The sequence below is a fragment of the Annulohypoxylon truncatum genome (genome assembly GCF_022578515.1).
Source record: "Annulohypoxylon truncatum strain CBS 140777 unplaced genomic scaffold F4807scaffold_32, whole genome shotgun sequence".
Classification (NCBI taxonomy): domain Eukaryota; kingdom Fungi; phylum Ascomycota; class Sordariomycetes; order Xylariales; family Hypoxylaceae; genus Annulohypoxylon; species Annulohypoxylon truncatum.
Window position 1 is genome coordinate 121,507 of NW_025953818.1, and position 14,168 is coordinate 135,674.

Below are 14,168 nucleotides of genomic sequence, written 5' to 3' on the forward strand. Positions count from 1 at the left end.
CGTTGTGTATACCTGCCTATCTTACAATCCCCAGCTCCTTATCCCCCTTTTCTCCTCTCAAACATCGACGTCAATTCATCCATCAGCCCCCGTCCCACCCCACCTAACCTTCATACTACACGGCACAGGAGCGAACGCGCTCTGGTCCATCGTCATATACCTCCTTAACCCAGTCCACTCATCCCACCCCCCCTCGCCGTCCTCGCGTCCGACCTGTCCGCGCCACGGCTCGTAAGCCAGACTCTTGATCTCGCCCCGCGGCCCCGGCGCGCGGCGCAAGTTCGGCGTCGTATAGCCCAGAACCGCCTTAAAGGCAGCTAGCAGCGCGACGCGCGTCATGTCCTCGCCTAAGCACGCGTGCGCGTGCGGGTCCCAGAACAGGTACGAGGACAGCGAGCGGTCGAGCCGTAGCTCCTCTGGCGAGGTGTAGGCTTGGCTGTCGTGAGACGCGGTTACGAGGTCGAGGACGGCGGGTTGGCCTGGGGCGAGCGTGTATGTGCGCTGGCCCGCGGCGCGGTTGGAGGCGAGGTTCGGGATCGGGTATGGGCTTGTCGGGTCGGAGGGGGAGGGGAGGCAGGGGGCGTCGTCGGTGATTTTTTGGGGGGCGCTGGTGCGGGAGAGGGTGCGGGTTTGGATGAGGGTGTGGTGGAGGCGGATGCCTTCTAGCATGCTGTGGGGGTCGGAAGTTAGTGTTTTGAGTATGATTATAAATGTTGGTAAGGAGAGGATAGGTGAGGTAAGATGAAATGAGGTGATGGAACTTACTAGTGTAATAAGATCTCATCGGCTTTGGCGGTGTTCTCGTGAGCTAGATTGTATAGCTTCGGTAGATGCGATCTGCCTTTCCCTAGGAAGTAATCCAGACACAGCGAAAGCAGACCCGTCATTATCGTGGCCCCAGCAGCGCTACAGAGTTTCGTTAGTATGACATATCATCCACCCGTATAAGACGTTATAAAGCGTTGAAGGTCTGGCTCACCTAGCGGGCATAACTGTCCCGGCAACGTATTCCTCGACCGTCTTCCCTTTCTTCTTCGTCATTCGAGAGAGCAGGTGCTGACCATAGTGCGGTAACCCGGGCCAACCTTTCCCATGCACAGCATGATGTTTGTCTCTAGCAGCAGACCCGAAGCCTAGGTGGGAGAAGATACTAGCAACCCAGCCGGCGTTCGCATTCGCCTCGACCTCAAGCCGCACCAGCTTCTCCAGCTCCAGGATAAGTTCGCGTGACTTGGACCGCAACTTGAACGAGTTGACGGGGTCACTGTTGAAGAAGACGTTTGAGAATTCAGCTGTAAGCAGTTCGTGTAACTCATGCTCCGAGTAGATGCCGTGGGGATGAGTCTCCGCCGTTTTGATCGGCAGGGCGAAGAACTCCGCGATGAAGCGCGTGTTAAGCGGAATGATAACATCCCTGACGATATCGACCTCGAATTCTGGATTTGTTCCCCCAGCCTTGAGAGGGGTAGGCGACAGCTTCTGGCTAGCCTTCTTTAGTAGACTTTTGGTGGTTTGGTCGAAGAAGTGTTTGATCTCTGCTTCCCACCCCTTTGGCTGGTAGATAAACTCTTTTACGTGCTTGCGGCTCTGGTCATTAGCCAGGCCGTCGCCTGGTAGGTGAAAGCCATTTTCAAAGGATTTCCCGAGTGACCTGGAGGTGTGGGATACCTTTTCGGTTCGGGGGACGCAGAAGTCTTTATCGTTATTCAAGACTTGGATCACAGCCTTGTGAGATTTGATTACTACAGGGTTCAACTTCCTAGTTGGTTTATCCCACTGCGATGTTTCGAATCAGTATTTTTGTTTTAAGCAGTAGGTATGTTTTTGGGGGAAAGGGGGTTGTCTAGAACTTGAAAATTCTTAACCTGAGTATAATAGGGGGATAATAGAAAGCATTGAAATATATAAACCCCTTACCGAATATAGTCCAGACGTTCCAAGCTTATCATGGATAGCCTTGTTCTCTGAAGGTACGACGAAGGGGAAGTGTGCTTGAATACTATTGCTCTCGAAGTGGAACGGGAATGCACGTAGTATCAGCTTGTGCATCACCTGTCCTTGGTCGACCTCCAGATCGAACTCGGCCTCGGTATACCTAGACAGTTCTCAGCTTCAGACCTCTCCACAGGAAGCAGTATGGATTTTAGTTTGACAGAATGTTACGTACCCCCAGTTCGTCAAGTTTGAAGGGGTATAGTCAGTGGTATAGAATCGATCTCCACGGACAAGCGCCACGGCATCAGAAAGAATCGCCCGACTTGTGGTATAGTTCGCACATAGCCCACTACCATCCCTAGGCGGCTTAGTTTTCTCGATTACGAGGCCCGGATATAATTCAACCGAGTCAGGCGAATCGTACAAGGCCTTGAGCTTACTGGCAACAGCCGGATCCGGGTTGATCTCCTCGAACGTCGCATATTTCTTTATGCCAAAGTGCTGCCGGAATTCGTTCAATGTGGCTACATGCCATTTTCTCGCCTGTTTGATCCCAAGAATCTCAATCACTCGGAAAGCGCTGGGGACCTGGTTGGCACCAAACGCGCCCGCGACATCCTCGATAGAGGATGACAGAATTTCGACGAGATCATCATCGGAATATGTACCATCATCACCCCTCTTAAGTTTGGCAAATACGCGTTCGACTGGATCATTAGGGATACTGTCCCGAAATTTGCCTAGAGCCTTCAACACCTCCTCATAGCCTGCCTTTGCAGGATCGGCACCACCAAGCACTTCGCGGAATTCGTCAGTCACCCATTTCTCATCTCGTTTCGACAATGCACTGTGCCATCGATAGAGAAGGTTGAACTCGACCGAGACTTGGTTGCCAGTAGCCTCCGCAGCAGGTTTGCTGTTGAATGCGTTCTTCTTCTCTTGTGTCCGGGGATCGAGACACCAAGTTGAATTTGTACGGTTCAAATTCAGGATCGTCCGAACGTAATCTTTCAGAACGATGTTGACGTAAAGGCCACAGGTGATAAGCCGTCCTGTTTGGAATAGATCATTGTCATACTTCTCCCAAGCATCCTTACTTTTATCATCAGTAGAAGTCGGTTTTTTGAAACGACCTCCTTCGTTGATCCTTGTTTTACTTATTAGCATAGGTGTACTAGCATATACTTGGTCCCTGCCCCATCTCTACTATGAGAACTTACGCTGCGAGTTGAGTGACAACATGGTTGTGGAATCGATTGAACATCTGAAAACTTTGTGATTAGCGAAGATTCAGTATGACATACCTACTCAAGGTTACGTGATTCAAATACGCTGAAACCCGATACTCAACCTTTCAGGGATACTTTCAAATAACCCGTGAGATATATTGACGTTACGTTTTCATGAACCACTCGGATAAGCTAACCAAAACGCGGGATACTTACGATCAAAAACACCCCTATCCCAGGAGGAAAGCCGTACGGATTGACAGACGAGAAACAATCTGGCTTGAGTAATCCATCTTTGAAAGTCCGCATCATCTTTTGCTCTTCGGCGTTCCGGCCATATAAAGGTGAGAGATCGAGATAAGATGAAGTCAGGTTATTATCTTGATTTTTGGAATCCTTGTGTAGTAAACGTTTAGCCTCCAGGCAAACTAATAGAACTCCGAGATATTGACGACTTACTGTTTGAAATATGTCATGGGTGATAATTGTAGCAAGATAGAATAAGATGCTAGATATCTTGTTAGGGTGCTCCCGAAACGATTCTCCGTTTCCTCTATTCATAAGGCTATCGAAGAGGAGTCCAGGATCCGGCAAGTTTGGGTCCTGGAAATACAGAGCAGGGGTAGTTCTTGCGTAGTTCGTGTTAGCAGCTCCCATGGCAGGGAGATCGAGGTTGTTGCATGAGCCATCTGCTTCACGATAAGGAGCTCCCCCGTTCCTGACTTGAGCTGGAGGATGTTTAAGTCCATTCCATAGCGAGTTGATGAAGACGTCGGTAGCCTGTTTACCTGCATGGGAGTGAGGTGGAAGCTTGGCTAGTAGAGCAACGAGACGTTCTTGTAAGAGGGTGTCGTCATCTTCTTCCCCGGTAATTGTAGATACTAAGACATCCTTAAACGTTTTGACGTCTTTGAAGTTCAAGTGTCGCAGGTCTTCGATGACACCGGTCTCTTTGGAAGTATCATCGTTCTTGGGGTTGAGCTGGTATTTTGGAACAGGACCAAGGGCCCTGGCGACAACCTGTGCAACCTGAAAGAAGCCAGAAGACATGACTATGGTACGTACTGTGTAGGGCTACACTAGGAGATATCCTGAGAAGCTCCGGTGACAGCCAGCACGATATAGGATCCTTAGTCCATATATATAAACGAAACCTACCTACCTAGGTAGGTATGGGTCGTGCGTGAGAGGGTTGGGAAAGGTGTCAGTTGAAACCTTTCATTGTTATCTGGTCGACCAGAAGCCACATTGTGCTAGTAGCTATCCCACCTTGGCAGCCTTGGTTGGTACCTTAGGTAGGCTAGGGAGGCAAGGTAACGTAGAGCAATGTGGGCAGACTCGAGGTAGGCTAATCCAGGTTGAATTAGTGTAACCCACCAATGATAACAGGAGCAACCAATGTGATGAAAGGGCAACATCAGCCTCACAGAAAGCGCCAGTACTGAATAAGGTTGGTATGTTACATCGTTTGTCTTAGATATCTGAGACATCTGTTCGCGGGTGACTGCCAATATTTACCAATACAGCCCTTCCAACATCACCTGTCTTAAATCGACACATGGCAGGATAAATCATATGTGCATGTTTTCTGGAAGCTTGGATAGGGGTAGCTAGGTGCTATACAGGAGGTAAGGGTGTCACATGTCAATATCTCTAGCCTCCTCCCTCCGTTAAACAATTTCTTTTTATGGCTGAGTGGCTTTGCGCATATCAAACCATCTAAGTCTTGGCAAGCCTCATGCCCTTAAGCCACATTCCGACCCGAGTAGGTCGTTAAACTGCTCCAGCGTGTCACCTTGATCGCCGTCGCCTCTACCCACGCCATTCTAACAATTAGACATCAAACCGACCCAACTCGAATTCCTCATATCCATCAAAGATACATTCTTCTAGAGATGGTTTAGATTCTCATATATTGGTACTGTACTATTATGAAGCGTTGTGTTCTATTTCTCATATCAGTATCAAATCTATCTTCGCTCACCCCTATTATAAGTTCAAGGGGGATCCGGCGTGACTCCGATTGGATACGAGTATAGGTACTTTTTCAAGCCTGAAATATTATAAAATTAGGTATGTACCTGTTGGTAATCGCAGATCTAAGAAATCGTTAAGCGACTGAGCATGGCTCGGCCCGACCCGATCAATCCTCGGTTTGAGCTCTTCCGCTCATATCTAAACTTTTTGAGGTATGTGTTACCTACTCGGTCGCTTACTTAATGTATGTCATTGGTTGATGAACTTTGTGTATCGTATAGCTTAAACATCAAAATTCCAAGGATTAGTCACATTCTGACATCTATCATAAAAATTTAAGCCACTGTAGTCTTACCGTTCCGTCCTCGGGTAACGACAGCGTCAGGTGTCACAGCTTCATCATCAGACCAGACCAAATGGTTACAATCTCGCATCCTTCGGAAGACGACATACGTAAAGCTGGAATGGCAATCGACTATTCAAAACTACCTAGGCAATAACGCCCATTCGCCAGAGCTCTACCAAATATTTACGGCGACGACAGCCTATAGGACAACTTCCCTAGCGCCTACTCTCTCAATTCTAGCTATGCTAACGATAGCTTGCTTTTGATTTGTTTGTTCTACTCGCGTTTTCATACCTAGCTCTTATGGGAGTAACCGTTAATTGACGGGTCTTTGAACACCTAATTTGCAGCTTGCGGAAAAGGGGTTCAGTAAGCGCAGCACACATATCTTGACGCCACAAACGTCACGATTGCTACCGCAACCCCATGTTAATATAACTTTGGCCCCGTCCAAATCAACATCTACACATTACGATTGACTATTATCCGTGTTGTTGAAGTATAACTAGAGTGTATATAGAAGTCGTAGTCTCACGTGACGATGGCGACATACTGGGCGATTATGGCGAATATTACAGCAACGCGGTATACCCGTGCGGGCCGCTATGCCCCTCTCTCAGCAGCGATCACCACGTATGAGGCCCATTCGTAATCATGAACGATGAGCTCGAGAAAATATGAGCGAGGAAAAGAAAATTAAATCCGTGGCTGTAGTTGGCGCCGGTGCTGCCGGTAGGTATCTTCACATTGAGATTCCGCGTAAGATGCCAACTAACGTATAATTAATTACCTGAAGGAGCAATTACGGCGGCAGCTTTAAAGGCCGAGAATTACTTTGAGCGGATCCGAGTCTTCGAGAGGCGGGAAACGCCCGGCGGAACATGGTACTTTTTATATTTCATCATATGTACCCCCCTCATCACAATCGCTCACATCAAACAGGATATTCGACCCGGACCCTCAACCGGCCCTCAAGGTCGAGCCGGGGAAGCTACCCCCGGAAGTAGATCCGCCCCTGGAGATCCCCCAAGATCTGCCCCGGGTCACGGCGCCTGACCGGCGAGAGCGGTTCTCCAAGACGCCGATCTACAACTCTTTAACGTAGGAACTTCCCCCAACTTACTTATTCCGGAGTGCCATGCTCCTAGACGCGAGGACCTCCGCATTGACATCGAATCCTAGGACCAACGTCCCAGACATCGCGATGTCCTTCTCGGACCGGCGGTTCGCCTACGGGCCCTTTGCGCCGCACTACGTTCCGCGGCAGTACCTCGAGAGTTACTTCTCCGCCCACGGGACCGATAAGCTGCTGAGCCTCAACACCACCGTCGAGGACATATCCAAGCTCCCACCCGCTACTACCACCGCGGAGGGCAGCGGCGGCGGTTTCGACCGCTGGAAGCTAACGCTCCGAAAATACGACCCGGCGCGGCACGTGGACGCGTGGTGGGAGGAGGACTTCGACGCCGTGATCCTAGCGAACGGGCACTACTCGGTCCCCTACGTACCGCGCGTCGACGGCCTCGAAGCCTACGTCGCCGCGTACCCGGGCCGCGTGCAGCACTCAAAGTACTACCGCTCCCCCCTCCCGTACGCCGGAAAGAAGGTCCTCGTAATCGGCAACTCAGCCTCAGGCCACGACCTAACCGCCGAACTCGTGTCCACAGCCTCCCTCCCCGTCCTCCAATCGCGGCGCTCGCCCTCGCGCTGGGACGGGGACACGCCCCCGCCCGGCATACGCTGGAAACCCGTCATCCGATCCTACTCCGCGTCGACGGGCTCAATCCACTTCTCCGACGGCACCACGCTCCGCGAGTCGGACGTAGACCACGTGATCTACGCGACGGGCTACAAGCCGTCCTTCGCGTTCTGGAACGCGGCGCGCAACGGCGGCCCGCTGTACGACTACGCCGCGAACAAGCTCGTGGGGAACTACCTGCACACTTTCTTCCGGGCGTACCCGACGTTAGCCGTCGTCGGCGTCCCGCGCGTTCTCACGTTCCGGTCCTTCGAGTACCAGGCCGTCGCCCTCGCGCGCCTCTTCAGCAGTAGGAACGCGCGTCCCCTTCCGTCGGTAGCAGAGCAGGAGCGCTGGGAGAGGGAGCGGGAAGAGCTGACGCGGCGCGAGGGCAGGAAATTCCACGACGTGGACTGGGAGTCCGGGGAGACGTTTGCGTGGCTGGAAGCGCTGTTCGATATAGCCGGGTTAGGCACGCTAAGGGGTGAGGGGAGGATACCGCCTGCGTTGACGGAGGAGATGATTTGGGCGATTGAGCATGTTAAGAAGTACCCTGAGCCGGGGAAAGGAAAAGATGCGGATGGGGATAAAGATGGCGAGGAACGTCAGGACGGGGAGTGGGTGCTAGTTGAGAGGCAACGTAAAGACTTGTTAGCTTTCATATAGGTAAAGTAGAAGCAGCGGTGTGCGTGGGCAATTAGACTGTAGGTATTTGGATCGAACCCTCTAAATTGTATATTCCGGTATCCATGTCTATTCGTCCTAATTTTTGCATCTACCTAAGTAGTGTGTGACATAATGCCCGAGCATGAAAATTGTAACATTCTGGCCTGAATCGGCTACGGTCCTACATACGTCAAACGAGCCTGAGCAAAGTTGCTAGACATGTGAAATACAATGAGAGTGGTTCGCCTGCGAGACATTGATTCTTGTGGTACGCCTAAAATAACCTTCCAAAAACGCCATATCGCTTCGTAACTTGAGTCATAGAGTCTGCATCAATGAAGACAGCTTAGGGCATAGGAGCCACTGGGGTATTGAAAACATCGTTTCTCCAGCCACCTGCCTCAAACTGCTCGACGCGGTCTCCGGCTCGGGCGGCCTCTTCATGCCAGATCTTGACGACGCTCCCGGGGGCATACACACCCTTGAAGATACCACGTCCCGGCTGCTCAACGCCCACTCTCGCGTAGAGATCAGGGTCCTCTTCAGGCACCAATCTCGCCGCGACAGCCTTGATGAAAGTCCACAAGTCTTTCGGATCCGCAATTCTCGTGGCACGCAGACGCTCTCGGGCGAACAGTAGCTCACGATTCGCGGCATGGAGCAGATCACCGATAGCGGTAGCGAGTTGGGCTTCCATAGTCGCCTTGATGATAGGACGAAGGACTGGTTTGATGAGCCAAGCTAACCAGGAAAGCTTGCTCTTTCGGAGCTTGTAGTTCAACTTGTGCACCCTCACGCGCACTCTGCGAAGTGTCAGAATATGTTCTAAGCGCTCGCGGCAAATTTCAACCTCGAGGTGAATATCAATGCCACGTTCGTCCAGCGCAAAATCTGCGATGCCCTGGTCCGCAAGGCGAAATAAACCACTGTGGGCGCGCAACCAAAAGCCAACCTCATCTGCACGCGCCGAGAGACCATCGATCTTGATGAGCATAAGGTTCTTCGTGCTAGCACTGGTTCGGAAGCGGGCTTTGCGGATCTCGACGTCGTTGTAATTCTCGATCTTTAGTCGATAAGGGAGGAATGAGGTGTTGTTCACGGTCGCGCCAGGTTCGATGATCAGATTTTCAAGGAGGAGATCCATTGCTGGCGTGCTGACTTCGAGACGTGGAATGGGTACATGTTGAACGGCAGTGATGAGAAGGGGGATGAAGACGCCGAGCGCATCCTGAATCAATTCCGAATTGGTTGCTGCGTCTGTAGGAGAAAGCACGCCAAGGATACAGAGGGTGGTCGTTGTCAGGTCGGAAATGTCCTTGTCTTTGGCAACACTGTGGAACGTGATAGAGAGTTGCTGTAAGAGTTCAACAACATCTTGCCGCAGATCACTCTCCGATCCGACTTCTCTGCTCTTGTCTCTCAATTCCTTGAGCTTCTCGTCGGCATTGGTGAAGAATTCTGGGTCGGTGAATAGCTTCTGTAAGCTATCTGCGATTTCTTGCAATAGATTCTCAAACTCGGGGTCCTGATCTTTATGGCCCATGACCTTCTTGAGGAGTGCTTCACATTTTTCCCATTCATTCCTGTCACCAAAACTCTTGACAAACTCCCACAGGTTTGTTAAGGCACGGTCCGTCTCCCGGTTTTCCTGGACATCGTTTTGGGCGACTTCAAGTACTTCCTCGGCAGCCTGGGAGTAGATTATGGCGTAGCGCTTGATGAGCAATGAAAGAGTCGATACAGAATCAGAATAGTCTTTACGCTTTCGAAGGTTGGTTACGACCTGCTGTAGTCTCTTCAAAAGTGCATGGCCTTCATCACCGGATAGTTTGTCCTTGACACTTTCGACTGTAGTGCTTGCAACCTCAGCAGCTTGGTCCGAAATGACCTGAGTGGCATCCTCGAATTCGTCCTCTAGAAACTGCGCTGTTGGAGGCTGGCTAGAGAAATGCTGGGAAGATCCGGCTGCGTTCTGTTGTTCCTCTTCGGAAGGTTCTATGTGTTCGCCCACCTCTTTGGCAGCACTACTCAAGGCAAAGGCCGAGTTACTGAACACTTCCCGACCAACTACGCTGAGATCGCCGAGGAATGTTCGGAAATCGGGATTCGTTAGTAGAAGAGATCCGACAGTCTGAACGCTCTGATAGGCTGCAGCAATATCGGCCTTAGTCTTGGTCTTCTTAACCCTAGAGGTAAGGTCATCCACATCGACAGATATTTGGCTCTTGGATAAGAACCAGACGAGATCCTGAAGCTGATCCTTGTCGTTTTTGTGCTGGAGGAGGGTGATGAACTGCTGTAGCCATAGCTTGGTTAGACGAACCAATCGGCGGCCGCTATTGGATAAATCGGGGTTTTCTGGGTTCAGTATGTCGCTAGCCAGAAAGGTACGGAGATTGACGATGGTCTGTTCGGTGCTTGGCATGAATCCCTTAGTCAGGGCCTTTAGCATCTGGTAGCTGTGAAGCTTGCGATAGAGCTCCCGCTGCAGATGGGTGTCCTGCTCATATTGAGGAAGAAGAGGTTCTCGTTCGGGATCGGTGTCCCTTTTCCTAAATCCGAAACACGAGGACATGATTGTTCTTTAGTTCAGTCTTTTAACTGACCTCGAACGTGGTCCCGTGGAAGATCGATCTCTTCCTCCCACTTTTTCTTTTTCTTGGTTGAAATAGGAACGCGTCGTAGGACATGGCAACAAAAAAAAAACAAAACACATTAACTTTGATAATTGTTAGTACATCAGGTGTTTAGGTGCTCAGGTAGTTATGCAGTGACGAATTAATGACGTCTACGTGTAGGATAATGACAGCTCAGGCGCGTATTATGTATTTTGTACAACCGTACTTATGTAATTGTCCGGAGATCTACCGGTCCTGTGTGGACTGCTTATTCATCACCGAAATGTGGATGGAGATAACCTTTAACCTTTTATCATCGTTGAGGCTCTATGGTCCGTCTATTAATAAAGGACACACAAGATTGGGAGGTTGGACTTTTTCTAATTTTCTGATAGTAACCTGCCGCGTATTTGAAAATAAATCGGATTACGAGTCAACGAATTTCCAAGCAGACTAATTAAAAGACTGCGTATACGCCTTGCTTTGTCGAGTTGTTCTGCCGTTCTTCATCGTTGAAATAGACATCATCAACGTTGACGCCTCTTCCCAAATAGGAATGGTTTACGAAGTTATCCTAGTACCCCCAACCTTTTAGTGCGCCTTATCGTCCCGACAGTCTGACACCCCAGACTTCGTTTGGCTTTTCAAACCCACGACCAATGCGAGTCTGTGGCAGTGTAAACGTGAATCCCGGCCTGTCACCCACGAGTCTACCATACATGTCTACATGCACACAGCGAATGGGACAATCTGCGGCTGAATCAAGAAGCTCATCGCGACTCACCATGACACGTAATCGAGCAAATAATACCAAGTTGTATGTTACTATCCAATCCTGGCTTCCATATACGGACACCTTTTGCGAGGTACCTGCGCATACTACATCAATTTCGATCCTATTGTCCTATCACACATTATAAATGTACCCGTTAGTAGAGATCAGGCGCCCGCGGGCCCCGTTCTCCATGAACCGTCGTACCTAGGATGCTTTAACGTACCTACCCACTGCGTTCGAGTCAGAGGCATATGGAATTTTTCGTGTCTGCACTAGCATCTAAAACTTTGACAGATTAATCATCACTATGCACTAGTATAGGCACATGGATGAAGGGGAGAAGCAGGATCCGTATAATACGTAGCCATCATCTCCATTAGCCGACCCACACTCGGCCTCGCGTTCGCATCCCAGCCAGAAAGCACCGAAGGCAGGGTCTGATTGCCCGGGACGTATGCAGTTGCTGAGCCTCATAGGGGATATATATCTATCTATACTACCTACCCAATATAAATATTCTCGTAGCGCACACGTCGGGACCCGACCTGCCTGATCTTTCCCTTCTCATTTTTGAGCTATTAAACCACATCATGTTCTGTTTTCACTGATAGACCCCTTTCTCTCGCAACCATATTAGCTTCTCGCTAGGTTTGGATATAATATATTTTCCTTGCCTTCTGTTTCTTTTCAGATTTACTAGAAACCCTCTTTCTCGCAATCAGTTTTCGCCCAACACGATGAGTGATCAAACAGGAGCCGGCGTCAACGCCAGCGCCAACGGAACGCATAAGATCTCCTTCAAAGATTGTAACGCAACGATATGTCCCTATGACCAGTCTTTCTACGCGTACCGGATCGATATCGTTCCCAATGCCGTCTTCCTAGGTCTATTCACCCTCTCCCTTCTCTGTTTCCTCGGCGTGTATGCCTTCAAGCGGCGCGGCGCCGTCTTTACCATCGCCATGGTTCTCGGTCTCATCAGCGAGATCATAGGGTATATTGGGCGCATCATGAGCTGGAAGAACCAGTGGAGCGAGAACGGCTTTCTGATCCAGATCTGCTGCCTCACACTTGCCCCTGCTTTCCTCGCTGCCGGTATATACCTGTGCATTCGTAGGATCGTGTTCGCCTTTGGTCCCGAGAATTCGAGGATCCCGCCGAAGTTTTATACGCGCATTGTATGTTGTTACATCCTACCTTCACCCTACCCCTTTTTAATTTCATCTTATAGAGGACCCCAAGGGATAAAAAAAGGGAGATAAGATTAAAGAGACATCCAAAATAGACTAACACCCTTCTAGTTCATCCCCTGCGACATAGCCTCCCTAATCCTCCAAGCCGCCGGCGGGGGCATAGCCTCGAACGCCTTCCACACAGGCAAATCCACCGACAACGGGGACAACATCATGATCGCGGGCTTGTCCTTCCAAGTCTTCACTTTGCTCGTCTTCATGATCCTATCCCTCGACTTCCTCTTCAACACGCTGCGGCGGCGGCGCGCCCTCGGCTCCGAGGCCGCCTTCTCGCAGGACCCGGAGCTGGTCGCCGTCCGCGGATCCCTCATGTTCAAGGCCTTCCTCGCCGCGCTGGCCCTGAGCACGATCTGCATATTCTGGCGCAGCGTCTTCCGCGTCGCCGAGCTGAGCCGCGGCTGGTCGGGCCCGCTGATGGCGCGCCAGGACCTGTTCATCGGCTTCGAGGGCGTGCTGATCACCATCGCCGTGTGGGTGCTGAATATCTTCCACCCGGCTCTATGCTTCGGCGCTTTGATGGACCGGAAGTTTGGGGACGATTCTAAGGCTGGCGGTCGCAAGAACGGACGAGAGCAGTTCGAGATGATGCCCGAGGCGAAGCCGAGTACGGCTACGAGCTCGTCCGATACTGCCGATGCTGAACGCGGTGCTTGAGCTAGGTTGGTTAAAGTGAGTTGATATTAACGGCGTTGTGTAGATCTGCGTGCGTATGGGACATATACCTACTTGAATTTGAATCTTCGTTTAGATAGACATGTGCTGTTTTATCAGCTTCCTCATTGTATGAAATCTAAACGGCCCAGATACCGGATTACTGTTGATAGTTTACGGCTTTCGTTAGTATAATATGCAAGTTGGCGTATAGAGTAACGGAGGCTATCCAATCTGGCAATTAGGCTTTAGAAATTAATCCATACTTTTCGAAGTAACTCAAGATGACAGTTGCCAGGTATCACATTCAAGCATCGGGGACAATTACGATATTGGCACATGCAACGTGCATTAATTGACTAAATAACGGCCTGGTAATGTGAAATGCATTTGCTCTGTAAGATGGCTCAGCGAGTCATCGTGGCCATCCCATGCAAGGGTGTCGCGACTAGACGCATGCAGATATACATACACGCCTTGCTCAACGACTAGTTAACACCTCGCGTTATATGTGAATAGCGTCTCTGATCTTCTGCTTCTGGTTTTCTTTTCTCTCTTCCAATTCCAGGCCTACAACACGACCCGAAACCCCTCTGCTAAAGTTGATCTACCGTCATTCCTGTCTGGTAGACCTTGCGATTTTTTGCAACCTAACTCCTAACTAGTCAAAAGTGACTATGGGTATCGTGAGCCCAGAAGCAGATCCCATGTCCGTAAGGTTGTCGAAATCTCTTATCAAAGTGTCGGATACTGCTATAATATCTCATAAGGAGATGGTTGACTAGACTGAAGTGGCCACGCGATAGCAATGACCCATTCAGCTGATGTAATACGCACAAGAAGGTTGCAAGGAATGAAAGGGGCGGGCATAGTCTACAAAGGGATGTTCCAGTATGAAATAAGGGGTTGCTGTTTGGGTGAACTACGAGGTTGCCTAGCTGGTACCAGCATCGAGAGGCAACACTTTAGACTTGTCCTCC

General features: G+C 50.3%; 4 protein-coding genes across 4 annotated transcripts; 2 read left to right on the top strand and 2 right to left on the bottom strand.

Moving 5' to 3' along the window:
• Positions 1–75: 75 nt before the first annotated feature.
• On the bottom strand, positions 76–4,214 carry F4807DRAFT_453255 (linoleate diol synthase precursor; the record flags this gene model as incomplete). Its single annotated transcript, XM_048000432.1, has 8 exons — positions 76–670; positions 766–906; positions 980–1,776; positions 1,918–2,095; positions 2,168–3,082; positions 3,156–3,199; positions 3,381–3,560; positions 3,624–4,214. 8 exons carry the CDS (start codon positions 4,212–4,214, stop codon positions 76–78), a joined length of 3,441 nt encoding a protein of 1,146 aa, XP_047851206.1.
• A 1,950-nt stretch (positions 4,215–6,164) lies between these two features.
• Positions 6,165–7,891, top strand: F4807DRAFT_463375 (putative dimethylaniline monooxygenase; the record flags this gene model as incomplete). Its single annotated transcript, XM_048001972.1, has 4 exons — positions 6,165–6,219; positions 6,284–6,371; positions 6,430–6,588; positions 6,670–7,891. 4 exons carry the CDS (start codon positions 6,165–6,167, stop codon positions 7,889–7,891), a joined length of 1,524 nt encoding a protein of 507 aa, XP_047851207.1.
• A 58-nt stretch (positions 7,892–7,949) lies between these two features.
• Positions 7,950–10,671, bottom strand: F4807DRAFT_437909 (uncharacterized protein). Its single transcript, XM_047999079.1, has one exon. The coding sequence runs from the start codon at positions 10,464–10,466 to the stop codon at positions 8,238–8,240; it is 2,229 nt and encodes a 742-aa protein (XP_047851208.1). The 5' UTR covers positions 10,467–10,671; the 3' UTR covers positions 7,950–8,237.
• Positions 10,672–11,828: 1,157 nt separating this feature from the next.
• F4807DRAFT_220475 (RTA1-domain-containing protein) lies at positions 11,829–13,475 on the top strand. The gene is made up of 2 exons (XM_047994053.1): positions 11,829–12,462; positions 12,586–13,475. Exons 1-2 carry the CDS (start codon positions 12,022–12,024, stop codon positions 13,189–13,191), a joined length of 1,047 nt encoding a protein of 348 aa, XP_047851209.1. The 5' UTR covers positions 11,829–12,021; the 3' UTR covers positions 13,192–13,475.
• Positions 13,476–14,168: the final 693 nt, after the last annotated feature.

Bases quoted from the DNA above. Each gene is read 5' to 3' on its own strand.
- F4807DRAFT_220475 (XM_047994053.1), top strand. From the start codon at position 12,022: ATGAGTGATCAAACAGGAGCCGGCGTCAACGCCAGCGCCAACGGAACG. The intron at 12,463-12,585 runs GTATGTTGTTAC...ACACCCTTCTAG, and splicing joins CGAAGTTTTATACGCGCATT to TTCATCCCCTGCGACATAGC.
- F4807DRAFT_437909 (XM_047999079.1), bottom strand. From the start codon at position 10,466: ATGTCCTCGTGTTTCGGATTTAGGAAAAGGGACACCGATCCCGAACGA.